We start from the raw sequence: 27,313 nt of genomic DNA, 5'->3' as shown, positions 1-27,313 counted from the left end.
TGTCATGGCCCAGAGAAGAGGAACAGAGAAGCGACTTGCCTGAGGCCACACAGCAGGGGAAGCTTCCTGCGGGGACCCTTCTCACCTGTGCTCCAGTCTCCTTGGTGCTCCCAGCACGAGTGCTTAGGTGACCTGACCTTACCCCTCTGGGAGCCGCTCAGTCCCTGCTCCTTAAGCCCCGGCCCTGAGGGCTTTCCTGCTGTCACTCCTCCCCCAGCTCCTGTCTCCCTTCTTCCTCCCCTTCACTTCCCCATTTCCACTCATCACCCTCTCCAAGCTACCGGGTTCTTCCCCCTTAAAAGGTTACACTGGCTCTGATCACTGTCACCTTCCAGCGGGTGAATCGCACTTTGTCTCTTTCCTTCCCTGTGTTTTAGCATCTCGAACAGGGACACAAGGGGGGTAGGGGGACTTGAGCTCCTTGCAGAAGGACCCATGGCACCCCGGGTGAAATCCCGCAGGACCTTCATGCTCAGAACCTCCCACCCCTCCCACCACCTGGCACTGGCTGCTCCCCTCGGGCCTCCCCTGTGGACCCACTTGCCCTGCCGGCTTCTTTCTGTGCAGAGCCCGGTGGTTCCCTCGCTTCTTATGCTGCAGCTGCCTGCTGGTCATGAAGGCCGGGGCTCAACCGTCACCACCTCTGAGAGGCCCTCCTTGACTACATTTTCTTTCTTTTTTAAATTTATTATTTGAGAGAGAGAGAGAAAGAGAGAGAGAGAGAGAGCAAGTGACGGAGGGGCAGAGAGAGAGTTGGGGGAGAGAGAGAATCCTAAGCAGGCTCCCCACCGTCAGTGCAGAGCCCAATGTGGGGCTCGAACCCATGAACTGTGAGATCATGACCTGGGCCAAAGTCTGATGCTTAACTGAGCCACCCAGGCGCCCCTTGACTACCTTTTCTGATGTCACTGGTCTCTACCATTAGTCTCTGCCACATCACCTTCATTCTGTTGCCTTCTAGCATCTGTCTTTGTCTGAATTATATTGTTTATCTGTTACAGTATGTTTATTCCATTACTGCCTGTCTCCCCCACTGAGAACAGGGACCTTGTCTGTCTTTATCATAATGTCCCTGGTGCTTGGCATTTAATAAAGGGTTGTTGTTCCAAGAGTCAACGGAGGGCACTGGAGACGGCCAACACTGAGGCAGGGGCTGGATCTATGTAAATATCGCTGGTGGGCCTCCGGGGTTCCTCCGCCACCCTGCCCAGAAGACTGAGTCTCGGGCTCCATGTGAGACCAGATGGAGAGCTAGGGGATCCGCATCAGCCTGGGTGGTGGGGGAGTCGCGGCTGTTGGCTTCCCCAGTGGGGCGTGTCCCCTTTCTCCAGCGTGGCGTCTCTGCCGTATTTATTACTGCTTCTTCGCAGGCTGTCCTAGACGGTCCTAGACGGTACTCAGGAAGCAACAGACACCCACCCACCAGACCTTGCCCTGGGAATGGAGTGGTGGGAATTGGCTTGACAGTGGCTCAAAACAAACAAACAAACAAACAAACAAACAAACAAATGCTTTCCCTCTTCCGGGATTCCAGGCACACGATGAATGAATGGTTCCTGAGCTCCAGAAAGGGCAGAAGCAGTCGCCCTAGTCTTCCAAAGCTGCGGTATGCAAGAATGTGTGTGTGTGGGGGGGGTTGGGCAGAGAGGAAGAGAGGGGCCAGGCCACCTCTCCCGGGGTTCCTATCTGCACTGGGATGAGACCAAAGCTCACGGGGAGCTCAGCGCCCCTCCTGGACACACCCCCCCTGGGGCTAGTTGGGATTCTGTTTACCAATAAGGGAAGGAGCCTATTGTACTCGGGGTGGAAGGAGCGGAAAGAAATCCGTGAATAGGAGCTCTGGAGCCAAGAAGCCGGGCTCTGAGACAATAGATAGGAAGGGAGGGGGTGTGACAAGATCTGCATTGGAAAGGCTCGGAGGAGAAATCCAGGTGTGCCTGGGCCCCCATCTGGGGGAGTGGGGGGGTGGGCTAGGAGGGGGAAGGGGCAGAAAATGAGCCATTTACAGTCCTATTTCTATAGCAGGTCTGCCTCCCCCGCGGCCCCGGAGCGCGCCCAGCATGTGTTTATTATGTGTGTTGTATGTGCAAGGCTCCCGGAGGAAGTGTGAGGTGATGGTGTTTTAGCAGCTGTGCTAGACCCCCAGCACCGATCCAGGAGGGCCGAGGGCTTTGCAGTCATTTCCATTCTGCCCTACTTGTGTGACCTTGAACAAGGAACTTAACGCCTCTGAGCTCTTCTATAAAATGGGCAGTGCCCCACCTCATGGCCGCACTATGGGGACTGGATGTGGTAATCCATGCAACGCAGAGGGCTCGCACAGTTTCCTGCTGACGGGGGCGGGCTAGCTTGCATTTCCCGGACCTCTGGCTGTTCCTTAAAACCAGAGGAGATGGCCTTCTGCACCAGGTAAAGTCCTGCCTGGACACAGGGGCTTGGACAAAAGGACGCTGGGGAATCTCGGGGCCTGTGGAATATTGGATTTTTCTCACTTTCTCCTCTTTCTCTACCTTCCAGAATCTCTGCAGGGATGATGTCTTGATACACTGACTTTAAGAAAGACCTGATTTTCAGACCACCTTGTTCGAAAGGAGCAGCATCCACGTCGGCAAGCTGATTTTAACCAAGTACATGGATGCTCTGAAAGACTTGAATCCCAGAAGACTACATTGTTTTTTTTTCTTCCTCTGCAGGGTGCCTTAGCTTGAAACATCTGAGTAACTGCTTAATACCTTCCTACTCTGCAGAATATTCCCAGCTTGGGGGCTGTTTGCATCTTTCTGGCCTGGTATTTTTCAGGACTACCCAGAGCCACTTCTAGGAGTCCCACCTCTCCTCTGCCCACCCCACTCCTCACTGCCCCCACCCCACCCTATAGCACTCCTCCAAAGGCCAAAGAGTCACCTGCCATTGCTTGTTTCTAAGGTTCAAACGTACCTTCCCACCTGTCTCCCAGGACACAGTCTCCTGGGGACTCCTTAGATTCCCCCAAAGAGGTGCCGGGCCCCAGGAGCCTGTCCTGGGATGCAGGGGCCCTTCTGGGGGAGACAGTGCCCCTCCTGAGCAGGCATGTTGGTGATCCTTTGGTGGGGGTATGCTGATTACATGCCACGTGTGACTCAAGGCCTGTAGCATCTTGTCAAGATGGGTCAGGACAGGTGTCCCTGTCAAAGGTTCCTCGGCCTGAGCGGGAGAGTCTGGATTGTTCCCTCGTCTGCAGGGATCAGAGGAGGGGCTCAGGAGGGCTTGCAGCTAAGTCAGCTTTTGGGGTCAGAGTGCAATTGACTTCAGATCAGAACTTGGGAGATGGGACATGTCCTGTGCTGCCTGTTTTCCGTCCTTGCTTCCCTTTCTTCTCATTCACCATTGGTGCCTCCTCGTCGGTGCTGGTCGGTGCTGCAGCCAACAGCAGGGGAGGGTCTGGTCTTTGTTCTTGGACTAGGAATGGGATGGGGCTGTGGATACATACGAAACCCCTCGGGCTTGGCTATGCTTTGAGCAAGGGAGCTGGGGCCCAGGGAGTTCCCAGGGGAAGGTGGACAGAGTGGGGTGCTGGTGTGACCCACCACACGTCACACAGCTAGTCAGGGCCTGGGGCTGTGGACTCTCCTTCTAGTGTTCACTCCCTTGTACCACGGTCCCTTTGCAGGTGGCTGCAGCGGGAAACACTGCCCTTCCTCCTGTATATGAACCGTGTGTTAGACATACAGCAAAGGCAAGGATTCTGGAAGGCAGGGCTGGGACCACCAGGCCAGGAGAACACTAGAAGCTATTTGCTCTGGTGCCTGGGGCACAGAAGGGGACAAAGGGAAAGGAGACAGAGGGCTTGCAGGGGGAGGAGAGGAGGGGGAGAGTGTTGTGGGTGCATGCGGGGGGGGGGGTGGGGGGGGGGGGGGGGGGGGGGAGGTGTTCATGGGTGACCAGGGCCACAGGGTTGGCCAAGTCGGGGAGGGGTGCACAGGGTGGTCTAAAGACAAGGAGGCCTGAGTTTGGAGAATTTATTTTAGTGCAGCAGGAAGAAGGTGGTCCCTTGGCGGCTGTGTCACCCCTGGAAGAGGAGGGAGACACGGGAGGGGTGGGGGGAAAAGCCACGTCCTCCCTCCATAGGGAGACCCTGGTTCAGGCTGGCAGCAATGGAGGGAGGGAGAGAGTGGCTGCTGGACAAGGTGCAGCTGGGCCAGCTGGAGAGACAACCTTGAGAGAGAGGAGGGGCAAACCTGAGCTGGCGTGGAGCGTGGGGAGAGGGGAGGGGCGGAGAAAGGAGAGGATGAGAGAGTTCCAGACGGCAGAGGGGGCGGGGCACAGCCCGGTCCACCTCCCGTCTGTCTGCCTCCCTCCTTCTGGCCAGAAGCAACAAGGGCGCAGACACGCAGACACGGGCATGTGGGTGCTGGGCCGCCCACGCGCCTGCGGGGTGGGGGCAGAGATGGGGGGGCAGTGTGTCCTTGAGCCTTAGGGCTTCCCTGAGCTCAGATCCTCAGAGGCCACCGCCACCCCCTTACCTCGTGTGCTGCATCAGGATTCCGGCCGGACTGCCTCGAGGCGGGCTCAGGACTCAGGCTCTGTGAGCGACTCCCATGTTTTCAGCCTGGGCGATGCTCTCCCGGTTCCTGCTTTTCAAGGAGCCCTTGGGGGCTGCTGAGCGAGGGGACCAATCCTTTGCTCCTGCAGCTGGGGATGAGATTTCGCGTTTCTCCTCCCGGGATTCCCAAGAAATGATGGCGATCCTTCCTCCTCACCCTCAGTCTTGTTTTTCCTTTTCCTTTTCTTTTTTCAAGTTTTATTTAGTTAAGTAATCTCTGCACACTCCGTGGCGCTCGAACTCGCGACCCCGAGATTAACAGTCGCGTGCTCTTTGGTCTGAGCCAGCCAGGCGCCCCTGGTCTTGTTTTTTCTATATGTTGAGTCATCTTTCTCTTAAATCACTCAGCCTCCCATATTCTATCTGGAAACCAGAGATAATAATACCTTCCTCACAGAGTTGGTGGGACTGTAAATGAGATCCCATATATGAAAGAGCTCTGTAGAGTGCAAATTCACAGCGGAAGCATAAGAGATTATGATTCCCAGAGGGGACTAAAGGAAAAGGCAGGAAGAAGCAAGTCCAGGCGGGGTCAGGGGAGGAAGCCCTTCCTGGCGCCCTCCGTCAGTCCCTCCACCAGTCCCCTCTGGCCCTGACCTTGCCGTGGATCTGAGGGCGGGCAAGTGGAAGGGCGGTCACTGCAAACTCCCACTGCTGGGGTTCCCTGCCTGCCCCCCCATCCCCGCCTCCTCACAGGACAGGGCAGGACAGAAGTCTGAAGAGTGGGGGGGGGTGGGGCGGGGCTTCGTCCTACAGCGCTGGCTGGATGGCCACCGAGGAGCCACCCGAGAGCAAGGGCCCTCACCAAGGTGGCCAAGGTTGAGCACAGGTGCCGATGGCCACTAACGACCCGGATGAGTGAGCCTTGGAAAGTCCTGCTCTTGGAAGACGTGGATTGGAAGCCAACCTTGGACTGCTCATCAACAGTCGGTCCGGCAGTCAACGTGCCTCGGCCTCACTCTGCATAAAGAGGTGCTCTCTGCTCCCCTGCCGGGAGCCTGACCCTAACGCCTGTGGGTCCCTGAGAAGCCAGAGCCCCAGCTCCTTCTTGTTAAGATGTAACAGCTGCTGGGAGCCGGCTTGGATTTCTCTCCCTGCCCATCCCCTCTCCGGATTCCAGAGAGGCCTGGGGACAGATGCACCGTTTAGAATTTCTTCAGGGGGGCGGCCAACAAGGGCATTCTTCCTATTCCTGGGGCTTCCCTTGCCCAAAATGGGAGATGAGCTGGGGGACAGCTGCACAGGCAGCAGGTCCCTGGGGAGATCCTTCCTGCCCAGGGTAGTAACACAGCCTCAGGAAAGAAACCCTCAGGAGCCGCCGCCTCCTTTGGCCTGGAGAGAGGTGCCTGTGCCGAAGGGAGGTACAAGAGCGGGACTTGGGACCCCGTGTCGGGAGGGACGCGGTTTTGAATCCCGGCCCCACCACGTGCTGCTCTGTTCATTTGGGCCACCGCCTGTTGCCCTGTCCCCAGTGTGGAGATAAACATCCCTACTCTCTAGGGTTGTTGCTGGGGTTCAGTGATGTGCCTAATAGCTTCTATTACAGCATCTGGCCAATTCTGGAGCGCGGGGACTACTAGGCCCCTTCTCTGCCACAGAGCGGGGGTCAGGTGACTTTCTGTACTCAGCACAGATTAACCTTGGGGCATGTGGGTATGATGTGGCTTCTAGCACAGAGGGGCCCCAGTTCTGGAAAGTTCTCTTTGGTTTTTTTTTTTTTTTTTTTTGGTGTTTTTTTTTCCACACAGGGTTTCTTGCATTTGGGGTCTTGAAGGTTTCAGGTGCGGTATGCCTAGGCCTTGTTGTAACCAAACAGAGAAGGACATGGAAGAGGATAGAACTGATGGATGAGAGAGAGAGAGCCCTCCCACTGTATCGAGCTCCTTAGAAGACAGAAGAGGAAGAGCCAGACTTCACTGTTCTGAAATTCCGCTGTTCTCTGCCGTTTTGAAAGGCAGGGAGCGATTGGCTGTTTTCCCAGCCTCAGTTGTGCCGGAATCCCTGGATCTCTAGGAGAGTGGGAGCCGGCAGCACAGGAAGCACGAGGGCACCCTCTCACCTTTAAGACTTCCCACTCCAAGGTGCGCCTGGGTGGCTCCGTCCGTTAAGCCTCCGTCTTCGGCGCGGGCCGTGATCTCGTGGTTCACGAGTTCGAGCCCTGCGTCGGGCTCTGGGCTGACAGCTCTGAGCCTGGAGCCTGCTTCGGACTCTGTGTCTCCCTCTCTTTCTCTCTCTCTGCCCCTTCCCCCACTCGTGCTCTGTCTCTCTCTCTCTGTCAAAAATACAATACAAAATATACGTTAAAAAAAAAACAAACTTCCCACTCCATTTGCAGCCCGTGAAATGTATCGAGTCTTGGTTCAGGCCTCAGCTAGCTACGTGAGCTCCAGTAAGCACTTTATCTTCTGGAGTTCTTGATTTCTTCATCTGAAGAATGTGGCTAATAACCCCTGACTTGTCTGTGTACGGGACTGTCCTGAGGACCCAAAGAACTTGGAGAACTTTGAGCAGGTTCCCTTCCACGCAGGCCACAGACACATACCTGCCCAGCCGGACTCGGGGACCGTCCCCCCACCACCACCTCGAGTGATTGCCGTGGCAACTGAGTGCCCGGCTAACTCCCGCTCCTTGGTCTAGTTTCAGCTTAGATGTTGTTTCTTAAAGGTCTTCGGGCCTCAGACTGGGTCTCCCTCCTGTAAGCTCTCATAGCATTCTGCAGAATCCTCTTATCACGTGTGTCAGGAGTTGCATAGTGTGGTTGTGTGACCGTTTAGCATGTATCTTCGGTGCCAGACTCTAAGCTCCAGGAGGAAAAGGAGTACGTCTGTTGCACATCATCAGATCACCAGCATGTAACACAGTGCCTGGCACCGGGCAGGTAGGTGCTCGATAAAATCCTTGCTGGATGAAGGAGTCAATTGCCTGCCTCGACCCCCTTTTGTCCTTCAGTCAACACCTGCTGCCAAGCGCCCATCTATTACGTCCCTCTTGCCCAACATCTCCTTATAAGGAGAAGGGCGACATCTCTCCTGTCTTCATGATTCAAGGAACAAGTCAGCTGGATCACAGTTGGCCTTCTTCCCATCTCCCATCACAGCAGACCTCGCCCAGAACCCAAGGCTGCAGGTGAGTAATTGCTAGTTATTTATTTATTTATCCTTGTGCAAGGCTGCCCTCTGGTGGTTAAACACGGAAGCGAGCACGGGAAGGATTGAACCGCCCCGGCTGAGCCGGGCTCAGAGGGTCCCCAGTGTGCCAGGAACAGGTAAGCGTTACAAGGAGGGCATCTAGGTGAAGATTCTTGTCAGTCTCTGTCCTTATTTTTTTTATTAAACATTTTTTTAATGTTTTATTTATTTTTGAGACAGAGAGAGACAGAGCATGAGGAGGGGAGGGGCAGAGAGAGGGGGAGACACAGAATCCAAAGAGGCTCCAGGTTCTGAGCCATCAGCACAGAGCCCGACGCGGGGCTCGAACTCACGAACCGCGAGATCATGACCTGAGCCGACGTCGGACGCTCCACCGACTGAGCCACCCAGGCGCCCCTAGTCTCCATCCTTATGAATGTCCCCCTCCAAATCTAACAGGAAGCCCTTGGCCTAGGAAGAGCAAGAAAATAAAGAAAGCCTCATAGAAACCCCACCCTACCCTGGTGGGCGACATAGCTATTCTGTCCTCAGTGGTGAGCTGGCAAATGTTTAACAACCATCTCTCTCTCTCTCTCTCTCTCTCTCTCAGAGAATCCCGATGTGTCGCGTTTACTGATTTCCATGGTAGAACTCTCACCATGGCCGATTTCAAACTACCCATGTGATATCATTTGGAAGTGTTGTCGGGAAAAACAAGCACTAAGGGGCCCGTCACTGGATACTACATCACGGATGCGAGTAAGTTCAAGAACTTATTGCTTACTAGTAAAATAATTGGGAAGTCATGAGTTTGAGTATTTATTACATGTGCTTTCAACATCATATATCTAAATGCGAGCTTATAATGTAATCCTGAATGAAAGCCCTGTTCGGCCACTGGCTTACAAAAGTCTGGGAAGTGTAATAATTGGTTCTGTAAGCCTCGTAGTAAGAGCTGGCTCCCGCATGCCATTGCTTCTCCCACTTCCCCCTTCTTTCTCTCCTCCTCCTCCTCCTCTTCCTCGTCCATGACTTCCCGGCATTCTGTGTGGGTAGGACGGATGGCGAATATGGGAGTGAGCTTTGCTCCAGACGCTGCTATTTTCTGAGTCAGGAGCCATAAGGTGCTAAGGAAAGAGAATGAGAAAATGCAAATTTGGCTACTGCGGGACGCTTTCGCGTGTGTGTCTGTGTGCGTGTCTGTGTCCGTGTGCCCGCGTGTGTGTCCGTGTGTATGTGTGTATGTCTATGTTTCCGCGTGCACGTCTATATGTCTGTGTGTGTGTGTGTGTATCTATGTGTGCATGCATGTGTGTGTGTGTGCGTGCGCGTGTGCAGCCCGTGGGGGCAGGGGGCGAGGGTGAGTTTTGCAACTGGATCAGGGGGCCGATTCCGGCCTGGATGACAGACCACCGCGTGGAGGCGAGGCCCGCACCCTTCCCGCCGCACGGGGAGCGGTGAGCTAGCAGCAGCGGCCGGTGGGGAGGCGAGGCAGGCAGAAGTAGGCGCTGGGGAAGAAGCCCAGGTTGATGGGATTGCCGTCTAGGCGGATGTCTTCCAGCTGCCTCCGGCTGTGTTTGTGCTCCTCAGTGTCACAGAAGGCGTCTTTCTGCATGGTCTCTATCATGTTATTCTGGAAAGAACACATTGACAGCTGCCAAACCTCCCCCTGGAGAGTCTGCCCCCAGGCAGCGCCGAAGGCACAGATCAATCCGCTCTCCCCACCAGCTCCCCTCTTGGGAGTGGAGAAACCGAGGCACATGAGGCCGAGGCCATGCAGCAAGGGGTGAGGAGAGAAGGCCTGTGGAGGATGGATGTGGAGAGCAGGGAGGGAGGAGGAGGAGGAGGAGACAGAGGAAGGAACCAGCCGCTGGCGAGGTGGGGTGAAGGATGCTGAGGGACAGGAAGCATCTTCGGAAGGAAAGGAAGGCAGTCGCTCCGAGGCTGTGGGCGATGGCCTGGGCAAGACCTCTGCTCCAAGCCTCCAGTAAGCTCCCTGGGAAGGAGACCCCACCGCATTCTCAGGATGCCCCTGGGCTCTCTGCAATGCTCTTGGTCTTGGGGAGGCTGCTTACCTGCAGGTGCAGTGAGCGCAGGCTGGGGGGCAGGGGCCCGGGGATGGAGTCCAGCAAGTTGTCAGCCAGGTAGAGGAACTGCAGCTTCTCTAGCCCCTGGGGAGGAGGCAGAGGGCATGGGAGGCTGGCAGGGGTCGTGGGACCTGGCAGTGACAGGTGCCCAGCGGGGCCCCAGTGTTCACTGAGGGCCTCCTGAGCCTCAGCCACGTGTCAGGCTCAGGCCTGGGTGCTGCACGGGATGCCCAGTCTCTCAGGAGCTCACAGGCACTAACTCTCACCAGGGGCAGCAGGAGAGCTGCTGTCATTGAGGTCTGGCAGCTGGGGGAGCCTGCCGGAGCTGGTAATGAGGAGCAGTGAGGGGTAGGCGGGGGAGAGGGGGCGCGGACGGGGTGGGAGGGAGGACAAGGGGCCATCCCAGTTCAGCCTCAACTTCTCCCAAATGAGAAGTCTCCAAATCTTGTCCTGGAGTGGCTGTGAAGAGAATGTTCTGGAAACGTCTGGAGCGGCAGAGTGAGAGCCCAAAGCACACGTGAGGCAGGCTGAGCGGGTGCGTGTGGCAGAGCTGGGCGTGAGCCCCTCCTCGCGGCCTCCCTGGCACCACTCCTGGAGCTCTCAGAGCCCCGTTGAGGGGACAGTCGCAGGGGCCACGTTTGTGCCTCGGGTTTAGCCTTTCCCAGCACGGGTGGCCAGCCAGAGATCCATCAGATGGTCTCTCGCAAGCACTTGGTCAGAGAAAATCAGTTAGTAGTGGGCTTTTTTCCAAAGCCCACTTTTTTCCAAATTTTAGGTAGGTTAGGGTTGGAGCCAGCACGATCTCAAGCCACAGCACAGCCTAAGTATTAGGGGCGCAGGTGCTGCGGGGGCCAAGAGGTGAATGGGACAGACGTGCCGAGAGGCCATGTGCCGGAAGAGGCAGAGGGAGAGCTGCTGACTCTCATTTCTGGTGCCACCCCCCCTCCCCCATTTCCAGTAACAAGCCCATGAGGCCTGCATTTCCTTTTCCTGGAAGTTCTTGGGATGGCGTGTCGTAAGACACCCTCTTCTGGAGTCAGAATCAGTTTCTTGAAACCAAAAAAAAAAAAAAAAAAAAAGTTTAATAAATGGGAACAGATGAAGAAAATGGGGTTCGATTTTCATGCCCAGGATAGTGTTGGAGCAGGGACATCCCATGAGGGCAAGGGTGTGTGTGTGTGTGTGTGTGTGTGTGTGTGTGTGGTTGTGGGCATGCGTGGAGAGTGGTAAATGGAGGACTTTAGGCCCTGGCTCACCCTGAAGGCTTCGGGCTGTATTCCGGAGCTCTGGAGCCGGTTCAGGCGGACGTCCAGGACCTCGATGCCAGCGGGCAGCACGGGCAGAGCGGCCAGCTGGTTCTCTGGGAGGATCAGGTCCCGCAGGGCAGGCAGCAGGCGGAGGGCATCATCATCAATGGAGGAGATGGAATTGCTGGAAAGGTCGATCTTCTTCAGTTTTGCTATGGGGTACGGGGGAGGATACAGAAAGTCACGAGACGCGCTATCCTTCCTGGCCCTTGCTGGACCTACCTGTACCCTGCCCCATCCTTTTAAAGATAGGCAATGCCAGCCAGTTCTCCACCCGTGTGAGGTCCAAGCCAGAAGAAATGACGTGATAAACCAGGGCCTCCTGGGAAAGCCCTCAGATTCGGCCATACTTTCTCATGGAGTTCTGTCCTGTGGGGTGGCTGCCCATGGATATGGGTTTGGTAGAAACCTTTGTAGGGCAAGACCCAATAGGCCCACCAATCCTTAGACCCATCCCACCCCCACCCTTCACCATTAGTTGACGCGAAAGGACGCCATGGCCCAGAAGGCTATGGGATTTAGTGGTAGCATCTGGATTGGAGCCCAGGTTTCCTATCTGAGGCAGGGTATAAGGCATAGGAATAACATGCCTTAGGAATGTTAGCAATAGGAATAGGAATAAGTATAAGGCAGAAGGAAAACACGACAAACAAAAAATGGATAAATGGCGTCAGTGCTGTGGAGAATCGACGTAGCCTGGTCTTGTCCAGAGGCCAGGAGGGCACAGAGCTGTAGTGGCTGGGAATCCTGAAAATGGAGGCCTGATCCTATCTTCCCCTTCCCCGCTTTCCAGAGCTTTGGGGAGAACAAAGGTGGGCGGGTCACTTCTGTTATCCAACATCTTCAAGGAAAGGAATCAGGGAGACTTGGGGCTATTTCCATTTGGTAGCTGGGGAGACTGGAAACGAACAGGGAAAGGCTAACACAGGTGGGACGCTGTGTGACAGCTCGTGTGGCTGGGGCCCAGGCGGAGGGCCCGTGGGGTTCCCTCCGCCAGTCCTGCCCTCCTGCTGTGCCAGAGCATTACATACTCAGCCCTTTGAAGTCTCCAGCTCGGATCCGGCTGATGCGGTTGAAGCGGGCGTACAGGTAAGTGGTTGTCTTGGGGAGAGGCGGGATGCTCTCCAGGTCAGCATCGTCGCAGTACACGGAGGAACCAAGGCACACGCATACCAGACAGGTAGGCAGGCCTGGCTCAGCTGCAAGGCAGAACACAGGGAGACCCTTCTCAGACTGCCTTCAGCCTCCGGGACCGGCGGCCCTTGCCCCAGGGAGTGTCTGAGCCACGGCTAGAACTCAATGTCGCAATGCGCCGAGGCAGTGCCGTGGGCTGCCCCCGGCCCGGCCCTCAGCCCCCAACCTAAGAGGAGCAGATCCTCACCCCGTTGTCACCCAGTCTCGGCCCACTGGTCCTCTTATCAGGCCCCAATCCGATGCAGGTTTTCCCGGGCCCGTGTGGGTGTTTCTAGGACATCCATTGGTCTTTTTTCCATAGGGGCTCCTCTCTGGTCCCCAAAGGCACAATGAAGATAAACTAAAGGCAGAACTAGGCGAAATGGCTAATGGTTGCTGGTCCCGCCATCTGCCTTGTGGGCGAGGAGTTAGACACGTTCTGTCTGGCTCCGAGAAGCAGAATGAAGCCACGACGGAGTGGACAGTGCTTGCCTAGGATTCATTTCCCGTTCTTATGATGTCAGCATCCCAGGAAATAGCTCTCTCCTGTTCTCATGCCATGACCGGTGGTCATTAGACATAAGTCAGGCCTTCAAGCCCAAACTGGCTTTGAAAAGTTGGGACGGCTTTGCTGGCTCATACAACCGACTGGTGCAGGTAGTTTCCGTTACTTGCCACTACAAGAGATTACGGGAGACCACCGCTCATCCAACTCAAGGGCGAAATCTGTTAGCAGGGACACAGCCCTGAGATTAAGAGGCAGCTTTTCTTTGCAGGCAGTGACCACTATGGGTGGAGCAGAGAGGACCTCAGGGCCCTTCTTAGCCCAAGGCCTTGAATGGCACATCAAGCTGAGGGCTTTTATGGTCTTTTTAAGCCCGGGATGCTACAGCTCCGAGAGGTCATGGGTTCCTACTGATGCCCGGATACACTAGATCCATCCAAGGCAAATATCTCAGGAGAACAGGGACCAGGGACAAGCAAGTCAGGAATTAACTGCATCCCTCCCCTGCTTCAATTTGATCCCCAAAGAGTGCCAACCCCTTATTGTCAGATGTGCCGGTGTCCCAGTCTCCAGGAGGGCATCAGGGAGGGGAAGAGAGCTGCTAAGGGGGAATTTAGAGCCGAAAAGCAGTATGACTGCTTCATCTGCCCCCATGCCAAGTGACAGCCACAAAGTTATTTATTCTCCTCTACAGGCTTTTAATTGTCTCTAATCTAATTACCACTCAACCCGCTCCCCTAGTGATGCTGTTAATTAAGGTAGGGTGGCTTTGCTAGGAAGAGCAGAGTTCTTGCTTTTCTTTTTTCTTTTTCTTTTTTTTTTTTTTTTGGCCTCCTATCCAGCAAAAAGCAGTAGGGACAGCTTACAGTAAAGGTTACAGTAAAGGTTAGCTTTTAACTCTCCCTTACAGTAAAGGTTAGCTCCCGGCCCTTCCCTCCCTACCCCAACCACACTTTACTGTAGTAGCCCCAGGGCTGGGTCATGGCTACATGGCCTGTGACCTATGTGTACTGAGACCTGTGACCGTGAACTCACCGTGGCTGCTTGGGGAGCCTGGGAGGCCCAGCATAGTAGGCTTGGCCATGGTGGGCTTTGACGAGAGTGTCCTTGGATTCACCGTGCTCTGAGTGGAACCGATCCTGGTTGGAGGATCCAGGCTGGATCCTGCTTTGACCTGGAGACATAGCACGTAGCACACAGTAGGCCAGTTATTGACTTTGGACTCTACGGACCTCAGTGCCCGATTTCAAACTTACAAAGAGTCACTGTGGAGAAAAGGGGGAGGGAGGAAGGGAACTTCTTAAAGAGCATCTGGTCCAGTATCTTCCTTACATGGAGGAGGAAATGGGCCCAGAGAGGAGAGCACCAGGGATCAAGGAGGCGGCTGGTGGCCAAGCTGTCCAGAGCTGGAATCCGTGTCTCTGGATCGCCCGGGCCGCCACGCTTCCTCTTGCTCAGCACTGACTGAGCTCACACAGCCAACGGGTGCGGGCTGCAGATCAGCCCCTGCAAAGGCCAGGAAGTGCTGAGAAAGAACTTCAGACTAGAAGACAGAGCAGATGGGGTTTGGAGCTTCTTCTTCTAGCGAGAATATGAAGACATCGCTGACTCCCACCCAGTGAGACATGGCTTATGGTCTTATGTGACGGCAGGCTACAGATGTATGACTTCTATGGGGGATCCCGTCAGGTTTGCTAGAAGCTGACGAAGAAATTGAACTTTTGCTGTCCTCTTTCTTAGCATTATCTACGAGATAAGTTCCTATGGAGGGACAAGAATTTCCCCCTCCTGGAGAAAGACGTGGAGGCTTGAGATGCCTGCACTGCGGGCAGCTGGAGAGGGGCCGGGCCCCGACACCCAGTTCTTACAGGGAACACAGTTAGTCTGCTGTGTGCTCCTTACCTCAGGGAGCTGGTCCTCATAATCCATGAGCCCTTCATAGTCGCTCAGGTCAATGACCTCATCGTAGTTGTCCAGGTCAGGGACGTAGTTCCCCAGATTGAGGACCTCGTAAGAATCTCCTTCCTCGTTCGTCGGGTCTCTCCTCTTCCTCCCCTTTGGGGGAGAAGCTGTCCCTGCTTCTAGCAGCACCAGGGCCAGCAGGCTCAGGAAAGCCAGGAGCTTCATGGGGACCCTGGGAGGCAGTGGCAGCAGAAACGAGGAGGAGGTTAAATCACGTCGGAGCCCAGTCCTGGGGGACGGGCAGGAGGAGGGGCAGCCGCCCAAGAGGCAGGGTTCTCTCGGGAACGACTCACTTCCCACCCCCACACCTGCCGACTCCCTGTCATTATACACTCAGTGTATCTATCGCGTGTGCAAGCCCCCTAACGGCTGGGGCTCTGTCTAGGGGGCTTCTCCTGCCAGCCCCTCCCACCGCCACCCAACTTCAGTGCCAGTGGGCTCTCACACACGCTGAGTTTCGCTCACACAGGCACGTGTAGACACCTGGCAAAGGCTCGTTTACTCATCTCATGCAAGGCTCCCTGTCTGCACACCTCCCTACTAATTAGGCATATACACTCGTGCATTTATACAAATGTCCTAACGACCACACGCGCAGAGTACCATCATTAGTCACCAAGCTAGGTTTAGAGAAATCTCATCATCAAGGAGCCTTGCGGCTTTTTAAAAGATTATGCATCCATCACACATTTGCTCAACAAACATTTATGGGGTGTCCGTTATGTTCCGGGCACTGGACTCCTCTCTGGAGGTGCAGAGATAACTAAGGCACACCTAGCACGCTCAGAGTTCATGCTTTTAAAAACTGACATATAATGTAAAAAGAACGTTAGTTATAAAATATACTTCCTAAATGCAGTTTTTTTTTTTTTTTTTAATGCAGCTTTAAAAAAGAAAAACCTTTACTTGTTTGGAGAGAAAGAGAGAGAACATAAGTAGTGGCGGAGCAGAGAGAAAGGGGGCCAGGGGACCCGAAGCAGGCTCCCCGCTGACAGCAGTGAGCTCGACCTCAAGAACTGTGAGATCATGACCTGAGCCGAAGTCGAAGTCGGAAGCTCAACCGACTGAGCCTCCCCGGGGGCACCCCTAAATACAGCTTTTTAGAAACAAATGATCACGGGAACAGAAAGTGTTCTTTGCATGTAGCTGGGGGGGCATGTACACATCTAGAGAGTTCCCTAGATGTCTGCGTGTGTGCACCAGTGATTACGTGCGTGCGTGATGAGCACGTAAGCAGAAGCGTCTGCGCGAGTTCCTGCACAGAGGCACAGACGGGTCAGGGAATGTGTGTGGTGCGGGTGTGAGGGAGCGGGCGTGTTTCTGATAGTGCAGCTGCAGAAGTATCTAGCACGTTCGTCTCCTTTGTTCATTTCAGCTGGGCCCAGGGTAAGCCCTCTGCAGTGGCAAGAATGATTTTTTTCATCAGAGCTTTTGCCCCCCGAACCCCAACGCCCAGCAGCCCCTTCCAACTTCTCTTGCCCAGAGGCTGAAACTCCCTCCATCCCCCTGCCCCCCCACCCCAGTCCCTCCCAGCCTGCACCACAGCCCCTCATTTGCATACCAATCTCACCTCAAACCTTGAACCTTACTCCACACAATGCTGTTTCCGAAGGAACAGAGCCTCGCAGCCTCCCGAGAAGTAGGGACTCTGCTGGAAAGGTCGTCTGCAGTGGGCCAGGGTAGACAGCGGGGCGCTGGCTGAGGCCAGCGTGTGGCCAATCAGACTTCTCTTCTTGCTGGTCTCCAGCTGTTCCCCCTTCTCTTTGCTCAGCGGGTCCCCCATCCTATTCCTTTGCTCGGTGGCTGGGAATTTCTCTCTCTCCCTCTACCTCCTCCACTGCCACCCCCACATGTACCGCCCCCCCCACCTCCCACTCTCTTCTCTCCTCTTTCTCTGTCTGCTGCTTTTCTCCTTTCCAGGCCGCTCTGAGGGGGCTGGCAGTTCCGACTCCCTAAGGGAACAGACAGCAGGTGGGGGGAGCATTCAGAAGGATGGGGCTTGACTTTCTTGCTTTTTTCCAGATGGAACCCGAAGATTCAACGAGGCTGAGTTAAGGCACTCTGACCACACCACCACCCACCACCTGGAGCCCCAACATGGGGCTATAACTGCCCAAAAGTCGCCAGAGGGAGGCAGTTCAAAGAGAAGGTGAACGGGGTTGGGGCAGGATTTGAAGACCCGGCTTCAAGTTCTCCAGTGATGATGACGATGATGACGGCAAGGAGGACACAAGGAATTCTCTCAGTCCACTGAGGGTGGACCCTAGAAAGGAATTCCTGATCATGAACACCAGGAGGCATTGTGTGGGGTCCTCAGGGGGCCGAGAAGAATCCTCTCCCCCCACCCCCAACCCCCACCAAAGATGTATGTATCAGGAGAGGTGATCTTTTCCTTGGTGCCTCAGGCTAAGGGGTTCCCCTGTATTCTGCCAGCCTGCGTGCTTGCCTGGGGATGGGGGGTTCTTCCTTGCTGCCCCTTGCTCCCTACTCCCTCCCACCGACCACATACTGACTCCTGGCTGTGAAGCTCCCCGACGATCATCTAGTCCAAACCACTTACCCAACAGATAAGAAACCAAGGTCCAGCTAGGTGCAGTGACTTACCCAAGGTCACACCGAGCCAGGACCAGGGCTTAGATTTCTGACTCTCAGGCCAGAGAGTTGTCGTTTGTTCATATGACCCTGCCTCTTTTCACCTCATCCCCCATCCCCCACCCCAGTTCTGAGATCATGTGCCTCGATGCCCTCAGAACAGATGGCCTTGGCAGGACGCATCTCTGCCCTGGCACACCAGGTGAAGGGGCAGATCGAAGAGCCTGGCCCAAGGGCCAGTGCTTGGCCTGCAATGTTCCCGGGCACCAGCTGGTGTGGAGGAGGCATCCCCCAGCCCGAGGACCCGGTCACCGAAGATACGCATGTTCCTGTGGCCCTGGTAGCCCACCATCTGGAGACAGTCACCAACGGGGGCTCTGCTGGTGGAGGGAGAGATAGCCCTGGAGCCAGCAGGGTGCCCAGGAAGCAGATGGCACATTTGGCATGCTGTCCTCCCCCACTTTCTCTCCACAGCTTTGCAGGCGGAGACTAACTCTCCCCCACCCCAGACCCCAGTCAGGCTGGGCTCTGCCCCGCCCCCCCCAACCCACGCCATTAATTCCCTGCAAGCAAGGCAAATGCGAATGTTCATTCATTCCCCTTGCCGCCTGCTCCCACTCTCCCTCCCCACTTTCTCCGTGACGACTCTGGCCCGCGACTGTTCCTCCCACACGCTCTGCCAACTCGGAGGAGGAGGCGGCGGCGGCGAGGCCCGCAGCCTGAGCCAGTCTCCTAGGGCGCATGCGCAGGTCCCCCACATCCCGGCAAAGAGCGCCCTTCGGACTCAGGAGTCCCATCCTAGACCGCGTCCCAGCTTCTACTCCCGCTTTTACAAGCTCTCCCTCCATACGCTCTAGTTTCCGTGCATGTGTGTGATCTGTGGGAGCCCGCTCACCATCATGCGGTTGTGGCACACGGGGAGGGCAGTGCAGAGGCCCTCCTAATCCCCATGTCTCATTAGGAGAAGCACAAGGCATGCTGATGGAAAGGAGGTGGCAGGCAGTGGGGACAGGAGTCTGGCCAGTTGACCCCGTTGCTGCCCCTTGCATGGGCGGGGGTGGAAATTTCAGGAACCCTCCTGCTTTTTTGGACAATGGGTATATATTCCCTGCTGAGGCAGGCCACTCTGTGACCCTAAACACATTCCTCTTCCTTTCTCGGGCATGCACACACACACACACACACACACACTCTGCAGGTTTTATATACTCCATGCCTTCCTACCTTTTGGCTTTTCTCTCCTGGTTATGTGATTCCCCACCCCACCCCCCACCCCCCCGCCCTTTCCCCCACCACGCAAAATCTGATTCATCCCTTAAGATCCAGCTCGAAAGATAGGAGTCCTTCTGGCGTCCCTCCACAGAGGTAGAGGCCCTCCCCACCATGCTCTTTGTACAATGCCTTGCTACGAACACTTAGGACATGGAATTACTCCAAGGGTTTTCCCTTTTACCAAGCTAAGAATTCCTCAAGGGCATGGACAAGGATATGGCCTACCCTTAATTCTGAGCTGGGAACCTTGCACATAGTCGATGTCCACTGAACTAAGGCAGGTATTAGAGGGTGAGGCAGTATCTGGCAGTTTTCGGCCTAAAGAAAATGGCGTAGGCCGGGAGGATCCCGAACCCACTTCTGAAATCAACCTTCTGTCTGAAGGCAGATTTCTGGGCACCCGGTTCTTGCCCTTCTGCGAGGCCTGTAGAATCTCTCTTCTCGGCCCTTGATATAGCTTTGCCACTCTTTCGTGTTTGTTAACTACATCTCCGCAACTAAACCGTAAGTTTTCCTTGGTCAGGAACGGTGACTGTTTTGTGTCTTTCGGTATCTGGCTCAGTAATGAGCCTGTGGGAGACCCCCAACAATTTGATATCTGTGGGTTGAAAGAATCCAAGCCTTTGGGCTTCAAATGTAACTCTCAGATTGCCGATCTGACTTTAGGAATAGTTTTTTATGACCGTTGTGAGTTTGGGAGAAATTTGCCGAGGAAAGGCGTTGGAATGGTTTTCTTAGAGTTTCTTAGGAATCGGATCCTTTCTCCACCCATCATCTCCTTAGAGCAGGTAAGAGGTGGGCGGTGGGAGGAGAAGGGTGGCAAGATAGCTCCAAGGCGCTCTTGACTTGTTCACACTGTCAAGTTCAAGCAGGATATTTTTCATATCACTTTATTTCCTCTGCTGTGAAGCGTGTTGGAATGTAGAAGTTGTTTCACAAAGTTAACATGGTTTTGAAGAAAGAACAGATCTATGTAGAGTAACCTACACACCTACTTACACACCTGGACGCGTAGATGTCAATGGCACTGAAAGAATGAACTTGTGCGTGGAGGAGGGGCTTCCTCAAATCCTAGGGAAATCCCCTCTGGCTTACAGCTGCAGGGAGCAACGGAGGAAGCAGACAATCTAGACGGGCCGATGGGATGATGCTGATTGTGTTGCTGCTGGAGCGAAACAGTTTAGGTTTGCAGGACCAGAAATGACCCCTGCCCTCAGGGGAACCACAGGAGCTGTGCTCCCCCTGAGGGCCCCATGTGAGGGGCTGAGGCTTGCAAGGTGTGGGTAAGGTGCAGAAGGGGGGCTTATCCAGGCTTAGCACCAGCTTGCTTATAGCCACAGTGATATACTGACTTTAAGCAGGAGCCTTGGAGAAACCAGCTGCAGCTACGAAGAATGAGGCAGTTACATGGCAGCACAGCAGGGGTGGGGGGCACGGCGGGGGGAGGCTATGATGAAACGGGCCCCGTTTTCCGTAAATGAGCAAGAGAGAAAGACGAGATCAAGTACAGTGGGAATTTCTTGAAGTTAAGGACCCGGCTTGATCCAATTTCTGAAACATCTCTGGAACTTTTCTCCACCTAACGAGGGTGGGCACGGTGTCTTACTTATTTCTAGAACATTCACCTCCACCAACATACACACTAGGGAGCTGTAGAGGGGCCGCGTCCCCTGGAGGGCGGAAGGGACAGGGGATGGGAGCAGGTCCTGTGGGGCCCAGGCTCTGCTTGGAGGCCTGTCAAGCTCCTCACTTGGCCCAGGCAGGGAGGGTGGGGAACTGTGAGGGGAGAGACAGTCCAGGTAGGGAATAAATTACTGCAAGGGAAAGGGATGATATTAGATAATTAGAGCATGGTTTAAAGAGTGGAGCTGCAGACTAGAGCATGAATGCTGGAGAGGCCCCGGCGCACAGATGTGGGGACCGAGGGCAGAAGGGGCCGGCGAGGTCAGACAGCAAACAGGAACGAGCCATATCCTCACCTGCGTTCCTGAAGGTTCCCACTTGTGCTCACCCACGATAGGAATCAGCCCCTGGCCTCAAGGCCTCTGTACCTTCGCGCCCTTTGCATCCCAGAGGAGAGGGAGACTGTATACTTCCCCCCCTGGCTCTTCAAGTTGGAACCTGAGGCCGGCTCCTTGACTTCGTGAAACCACCCCAGAGGGAGGCGAGGGGGAAGACGGGAGCCAGCTGTGACCTGTAGCAGCCACCAGGTGTCACTGATGCGTCTGCCTTAGAGGGGGAAGCCAATCTGAACTTGTGGAGGAGGCTTCTGGGAGATTTCCAGGTGCTCCGCCTCTTCCAGAACACTTTCTCGTGAACTGCTTCCGGGCTTTGGAGAGGCTTGGGCCGTCCACACTGATCGAGAACAGATGGCGGGGCAGGGCTAGTGGCTCTGCACCCTTCCCTGTGGACACTGTGTTGCCCGAGGCCTAGCCTCTCGTCTAGACGGGCAAGGGGCTGTGGGACCATCTGCACCCACAAGGGCCCAACCCCAGGGCTCTTGACTCCCTCCCCTCGCCCGCTGGCCGATTACTAGTTCTTAAAGCTACTCTCCTGGGCTGTTCCTCCCTGTCCTTCCTCTGGAAAGAGCGAGGCCCAGCCAGAAGGGTGTGTGCTGAGGAGAGCCCCAGCTATCCCTGTGAAGAGACTGCCAGATGCAGATCCTTGCAGGAACCCCGACCCTCTGCCCTCCTTCGGCCATTCCCTTGCATTTCCTTGCTGGAGAACACAGGCGGTAAAGAGCCAGCACGATGTGTGTGGTGCCAGTGGGCAGGGAGGTGGGGTGGCAGTGTTAGAAGGCGGGATCCTTGGCTAAGGGGCCTTCTGGGGCCGGAGCTGTCCATCATGGCGGCGTCTCCAGCAGGACTTGCCGAACCTCACCTCTGGGCTCCTCCCGACCGTCTTCGGCTTGCTTTGGTCAGGACCAAGTTCCGACGTCAGTCCGTGGCCCGGACTTACCCAGCAGTGACAGGGAGGAGGAGGAGGACAGAAGAGGATGTGAAGTCTTTAGCTCCTGGGGCTAGAGGTTTGGGTGTGCTGTGGGTGTCTGTGAGCGGGGTGAACCCCATCTAGCCCTTAGACGTCTTGCTCTAGAAGCCGCGGGTGCGGCGGCATGTGTGGCTAGGCCCTGCCTCAGGAAGGTGGGACGAGAAAGGCAAAGCTGGGAGCAAGAAACAAAGACAGAGAAAACGAATGGTGGGCACCGGCACGTGGGCCACTAGCATTCAAGTGCGCTCAGAGGAGACCCAGGGGCAGCGTAAGGCCTAAATGACCACGGATTGCAGCAGGCGGAAGCACATCATGAGGTCCAGTGGGATGGGCGGCTTCAGGTGGTTCCCGTCCAGCCTCAGGTAGCGCAGGTGGGGCACGTTCTCCAGATCCGAGGAGAAGTCATGGAAGGCGACTAGATTGTTGGGGCAAATCTGGGTCCCATTGATCTCTGTGGAGGAAGAAGGGAGAAGTCAGCCAGCGAGGTGGGTGGGGGGTCGGGACACACGGGGCTGGAGGCAAACACGAGGAAGGAAGAGGGGAAGGACGGCTGAGGATAAGAACCCCGGGCTGGCCGCTGTCAGCGTGGGGAGTCTGCTTCAGATCTGTCCATCTCTCCCTGCCCCTCCCTCTCCACCCCCTCCCCCCACTCTCAAAAATAAAAAGAATAAAATAAAATAAATAAAAAAGAAATTGAGTTCTCTTCTCTGGGATTGGCCGACCTTGGGGAGCCGTGACCTTGGGTGCATGGGTTTACTCTATTCATTTGCAGAACGAACTAAGTCAGAATCGATCAACCACCGTTAGCGGAAATTCACTCTGCAGCGTCCTGGAGGAAGTAAGCTGCGAGCTGGACCTTCACACGTGGGTGGGACCACCGCAGGTGGAGACCTGGGGGATGGTGTTCTGAGAGAGTGACCTATTCTGATAGAGTTGCAGAGGCCACAAAGCTCACGGCGACATCCGACATCCGGGAGTAGTAAATAGCACGATGAGATGCACCAGGGCGATAAGCTGGGCAGGTAAGCAGTGGCCACGCTGTGGTCGGCTTTCCAATGGAAAACGAGATTCCACCTCTGCTCAGATGACATCGGATATGTCACCTTCCAAATGAATTTCTTATTCTCCCTAAACCTTGCCTCTTTCATCATCATCTGTGGGGGTCAGCATCATTGTTGCTGATGTTGGTATCCTTCTTCCTCTCAATTCCTCATCAGAGTAGCAGAAAGAGCCCCGACAGAGGTGGGTTTTCTTCCTATGACCGCTGTGACTTTGGCCTGTCACCTTACCACCCTGACATTTCGTTCAAATCCGCGAAATGGGGACAGTGGTACCTGCCCCTCACCTCCGATGAGAGAATGTCGGTGAAGGCATTTTGCAAACTGGAAAGGACGGGGCAGGTGGCAGCATTAAGATCATTGCTGAGAACGTGGTTATCACACTGACCCAGGGCTCACTCCACCCATTCTGTCTGTCAGCGACACGGGAGACAGGCTGGGGGTAAGGGGTACCTGTGGAAGGGGTGTGATTTTTCGGACTTCAGCCTCAAAAGGCTGGTTATCTGCTAGCAGCCTGCTCTTCCATAACCCGATAGAAACCTGTGAGCCCTTTACTGAAGTATTCTTTCTGCCTGTTTTCCCAACCCATCTAGCTTTCTGGGGGTAATGCATGCCATCAGCTTACTACCTGCAGGATAAAATTAGAGTTTCCCCTTTTCCTGAATTTGTTTTTTTTGCAAGCTTTGAAAAAGCCCTCCCCTAGCGGTACCTGGGTGGTTCAGTCGGGTGAGCGGCAGACTTCGGCTCAGGCCGTGACCTCATGGTTCATGAGCCTGCCTGGGATTCTCTCTCTCCCCCTCGCTCTGCCTCTCCCTCACTTGTGTTCACTCTCTTTCTCTCTCAAAATAAATAAACTTAAAAAAGAAAGCCCTCCCCCACTTTCTGTAATTATTCCAGATGAGTGAACGAGACTTGTCTCCCATTCATTTGTTTCAAGATTGTCGAAATTCAACAATCTCCCTCTCATTCTTTGGCTCGGAAACTAAGGATTGCTGATATGATTTCGGGGCTACGTCCCTTTTCCCTCGGTCCCCTTCATCCTATAGCGGCTGCGTTCCTGGTATGGATGTAGCCTGGTTTTATTCAAGGACCAGATGGGATTCTCCCTTGTTCTTAAAGCTTTCTGTTGATGGCTCTACTCAGACCTGACATTTTTGATCGAAGCAAAACTGGGACTTCCAGCCTCTTCTTCTGGGCTGTGATTTTTATCCAAAGCCCAGGATCCTAGAAGTGCAGCTGAGGCAAATTCTGCCTGAAATGTACTATCTTATATGACTAAATAGTCTAGCCTTCCAGATAGATTCAGAAAGAGCCTTCACACTGACATGTTTCTCTGGCTGCCACTTTTTTTTTTTTTTTGCCAGCTGCCTATCCTGAGTATGCGGCTGCCAGTCTGTGTACATCTTCAAGAGATTCTTCTAAACCTCGTTTCAGTCTTGCTATCACAGCTTCTGCGGCAGACAGGCCCAGGACATTTCAGGGCAGGCATTTAAATGTCACCGTTCCGCTTTCATGAGAATGTCCATGACTCTATTCTGTGTCAACCCTACCACCTGTAGATCGGAGGGCAGAGGAGCTGGGGCTAACGAGAAGGGACAGAGGAAGACAATCTGTTACCCTCCGAGCGTGGAACTCTAGGCACGTGATGTTAACCTACCAAATCCTCATATCGACTTTGTGACAGAAGGTACTATTCCCATTCTCACTTTACAGATGAGAAAACTTCTGTAGAGCTGACCTCTCTCTTCAAGGTCATACAGATAGTAAGTGACACGGTCAAGATTTGAAGTCCAGTGCCAAGTCGGGTGCTTTTTGGCTCCACCTCCTCCCCCCAGTGCTCCCAAGAAAGGGTTGAGGCAATAAGAACCTCCCCTTCCCTGGCTGTGGCCGTGGCCGTGGCCGTGGCCGCGGCCCTGCCCCACCCCCACTCACTCTCTATGCTGTTGTTGTTGAGGTACAGGTGCTCCAGATTGTTGCTGATGGCGGGCACGCTGCTGATCTTGTTGTGGGACAGGTGGAGCACGAGCAGATTGGAGATGTTGAAGGAGTTCTTGGGCAGCCCTCTGTCTGACAGCCTGTTGTAGTTAAGGCGAATGAAGGCGAGGTTGGGGAAGCCCTTGAAGTACCCATTAGGGATGGTCTCGATCCTGTTGCTGTCCAGGTAGAGCTGGTGGATGGCCGCGGGGACCTTGGGTGGCATCTTTCTCAGGATGTTGTGGGCCAGGTTGAGTTGCATGAGGTTCTTGAGGCCCTGGAAGGTGTCGGGCTTGAAGACGCCATCACTCAGCTTGTTGTGTTGGAGATCCAGGAGCAGCAGGCTCTCTAGCTTGCTGAAGACGCCGGGTGGGATTCTGGAGATCTGGTTCTGGCTCAGCCTCAGCTGCTCCAGGTTCCGGGGCAGGGCTGACGGCACCTCTTCCAGCTGGTTCTTCTCCATGTAGAGGAAAACCAGACTGGGTAGTTTCTCCAGTACCTTCTGGTCTATCTTGCGAATTCGGTTGTTATCCAGGTTGATCCACCTCAGGCCCGTGGCGTTCTGGAAGGACTCCACTGGGAGCTCAGTTATGAAGTTGTTCTGGAGATAGAGGTAATGGATGCGGGGTGGGATGACGGGGACCTTTCGAAGGTTGCGGCTGTCACAGTAGAGGGCAGAAGGGAAGTCAGAGGGGCAGTAGCATTCCCGGGGGCAGTCAGGGAAGATAGATGGAGGGCCTGGTGGGAGGGGAGGGGGCAGGTCTGTAGGCTCTGATGGCTCATGGGGCTGAACAAAGCCGGGTGTGGGCCTGGGTCTGGGCCTGGGCCTGGGCCTAGGTCTCGGGCGTCTTGTCAGCTGGCCTTGGGCCACTGAGGCCAAGATGAGGAGCAGTGGGAGGATCCAGCAGAGGGATGACCTCATGATCCAGGTGATGTACCTGCAGGGAGGAGACACACGAGATCATTAGCCATCTGGGCCTCCATGGTCAGGGGCCCTGTGTTGGTGGCTAGAGTTGGCCAGGATGGGTGCCAGGGGGGCTGTGGGAGGGACCTGTAGAAGCACTCTTCATTTGCCCGTATCCAGCAGATGGGAAAATAACAAGGGCTTGAGGGTCCAGGCCCCCGGCCCAGAGGCCGAGCTGCTCAGTGTGTTAAGCCTGCTCTGGCAAGGGTGAGCCATCCTTACAGAAAGCACGTTGGCTGTGAATCGGGAGCTCTGGGGCTTGCTGGAGAAGACCCTAACCCTAACCTACCCCTAACCCCTAACCTTAACCCTAACCCTAACCTCTCTAGCACTCGGTCTCCCTATCAGCAGCAGGAGAAAATCATCCTTGTTCCTGTAAGAGGGATGTTAGGAAACAGAGTCCTAAGTGTTCCATCTGGAAGGGTCCTTAGAGATCCCGTAATCCAGTGGTGTTCAAACTGTGCCTCTATTTCTGTGGAGCACCCCCAAGGGAGGGAGACCGAGTGGGCGGATCTGAGGCACCCCACCTCACCCCCGTGCCAACCCGAGCAGTCCCTTTGTTTTCAAATCTGTTATGTATAGAGGACTGGCCAAAGCGCGTATTTGAAAGAAGAGTGGCGTTGCTAAAAATGGTTTGAAATCCACCAATCAAGCCCAGACTCCACTGTTTACAAAAATTAAGCACTGGAGGGAAGAAGCGGCTTGCCAAGCAAGGGCAGGAAGCTGTTTAACAGCAAGCCCAGGACAAAGACCCAGGTCTCCTGCCTTCCAGAGCAGGGCTCGTGGAGGTCCTGGAAAGGAAGGAAAGTGCTGTAGACACGCTTGTCTCTTGTGTCTGCCCCTGCTCACTCCTTACCCCTGTGCTCAGCGCTGGTCTTTGCCAGCAGGAGGCATACCAAGAATTTCTCCCCAGATGTGGAGGCTCCTATGAAAATAAACAGGGAAGGGATCAAAAGCTGTGGGGAAATCACTTTCATTTCTTCGGACATGATACTGCTGCCCCCATATCCACTGGAGTTGGTGGTTTTGAGACAGGGTATGAAGAAGAACTTCCCGCTAGCCTCTGTGACATAGCGGAGTAGGTCACTGAAGGATATTTGGGGGTTGTGCTCCCAGTGGCTCTGATGACCCTTCAGAGGGAGTCACGTGGTTTGAGTTGAATTAAGCTGGAGAAAAAGAAATAGACCCGGGCTGCAGACAGAAAGTGGCAGCTCCCACGGGCTTCCTCCCCTCCCCTGGCTGGGAAGGGGGCAGGGAGGGGTTTCCTGTTCCCTCCCCTCCACAGGGCCATCAGCCGTAGGACACTCCCCTCTGGTCTGCAGCCAGGGTCCCGGTTCCCACACTGCTTCCCCAGGCCCTCCTTGCTGATTCCTCACAACGTGGTGGTCTGTCCCTCCCCTCTTGGGGTCTGGGGCACGGGGGACAGGCTTGCTGGGGTTCTCTGAGCTAGAGCGGGCCGCAGAGTGTCCCCAGCTGCATCTGGACCCTGGGATCCCTGCATCTGTTCCAGGCCTCTTGCTGTCTTTCCTCTGAGCCCACATCAGCTTAGACTCCTCCCTTGCATGCTTCTTGCTGGCTTTGCTCAAAGGAAGATGATAGAAGCCTGGCACCAGCTGCTTCGTCCTGGGCCAGGTGCTCAGGAGGCACCGAGTGTGACAAGAAATAGGAGAGAGGGAGAGAGGGCAGAGCTCAACCCTGAGGGGTGGAGGGTGTCTCCCTTC

At 55.1% G+C, this 27,313-nt stretch overlaps 2 protein-coding genes across 2 annotated transcripts in view; both read right to left on the bottom strand.

The window, feature by feature from the left end:
• Positions 1-8,467: 8,467 nt before the first annotated feature.
• OPTC (opticin) lies at positions 8,468-14,916 on the bottom strand. The gene is made up of 6 exons (XM_049634409.1): positions 14,685-14,916; positions 13,818-13,956; positions 12,136-12,303; positions 11,054-11,256; positions 9,786-9,881; positions 8,468-9,343 (listed from the first exon to the last, which is right to left on the bottom strand). The coding sequence occupies exons 1-6, from the start codon at positions 14,907-14,909 to the stop codon at positions 9,173-9,175; spliced, it is 1,002 nt and encodes a 333-aa protein (XP_049490366.1). The 5' UTR covers positions 14,910-14,916; the 3' UTR covers positions 8,468-9,172.
• A 4,566-nt stretch (positions 14,917-19,482) lies between these two features.
• Positions 19,483-27,313, bottom strand: part of PRELP (proline and arginine rich end leucine rich repeat protein) — a 13,566-nt gene continuing 5,735 nt past the window's right edge. The window contains exons 2-3 of the mRNA XM_049634408.1: positions 24,587-25,566; positions 19,483-22,047 (exon numbers count right to left, since the gene is read on the bottom strand). Coding sequence (XP_049490365.1) covers positions 21,872-22,047; positions 24,587-25,550 — 1,140 coding nt within the window. The 5' untranslated portion in view covers positions 25,551-25,566 and the 3' untranslated portion in view covers positions 19,483-21,871. The remainder of the gene's footprint in view (positions 22,048-24,586; positions 25,567-27,313) is intronic.

Source organism: Panthera uncia, chromosome F1 (genome assembly GCF_023721935.1).
Source record: "Panthera uncia isolate 11264 chromosome F1, Puncia_PCG_1.0, whole genome shotgun sequence".
NCBI lineage: Eukaryota > Metazoa > Chordata > Mammalia > Carnivora > Felidae > Panthera > Panthera uncia.
This window is presented reverse-complemented; position numbering and strand designations above follow the sequence as displayed.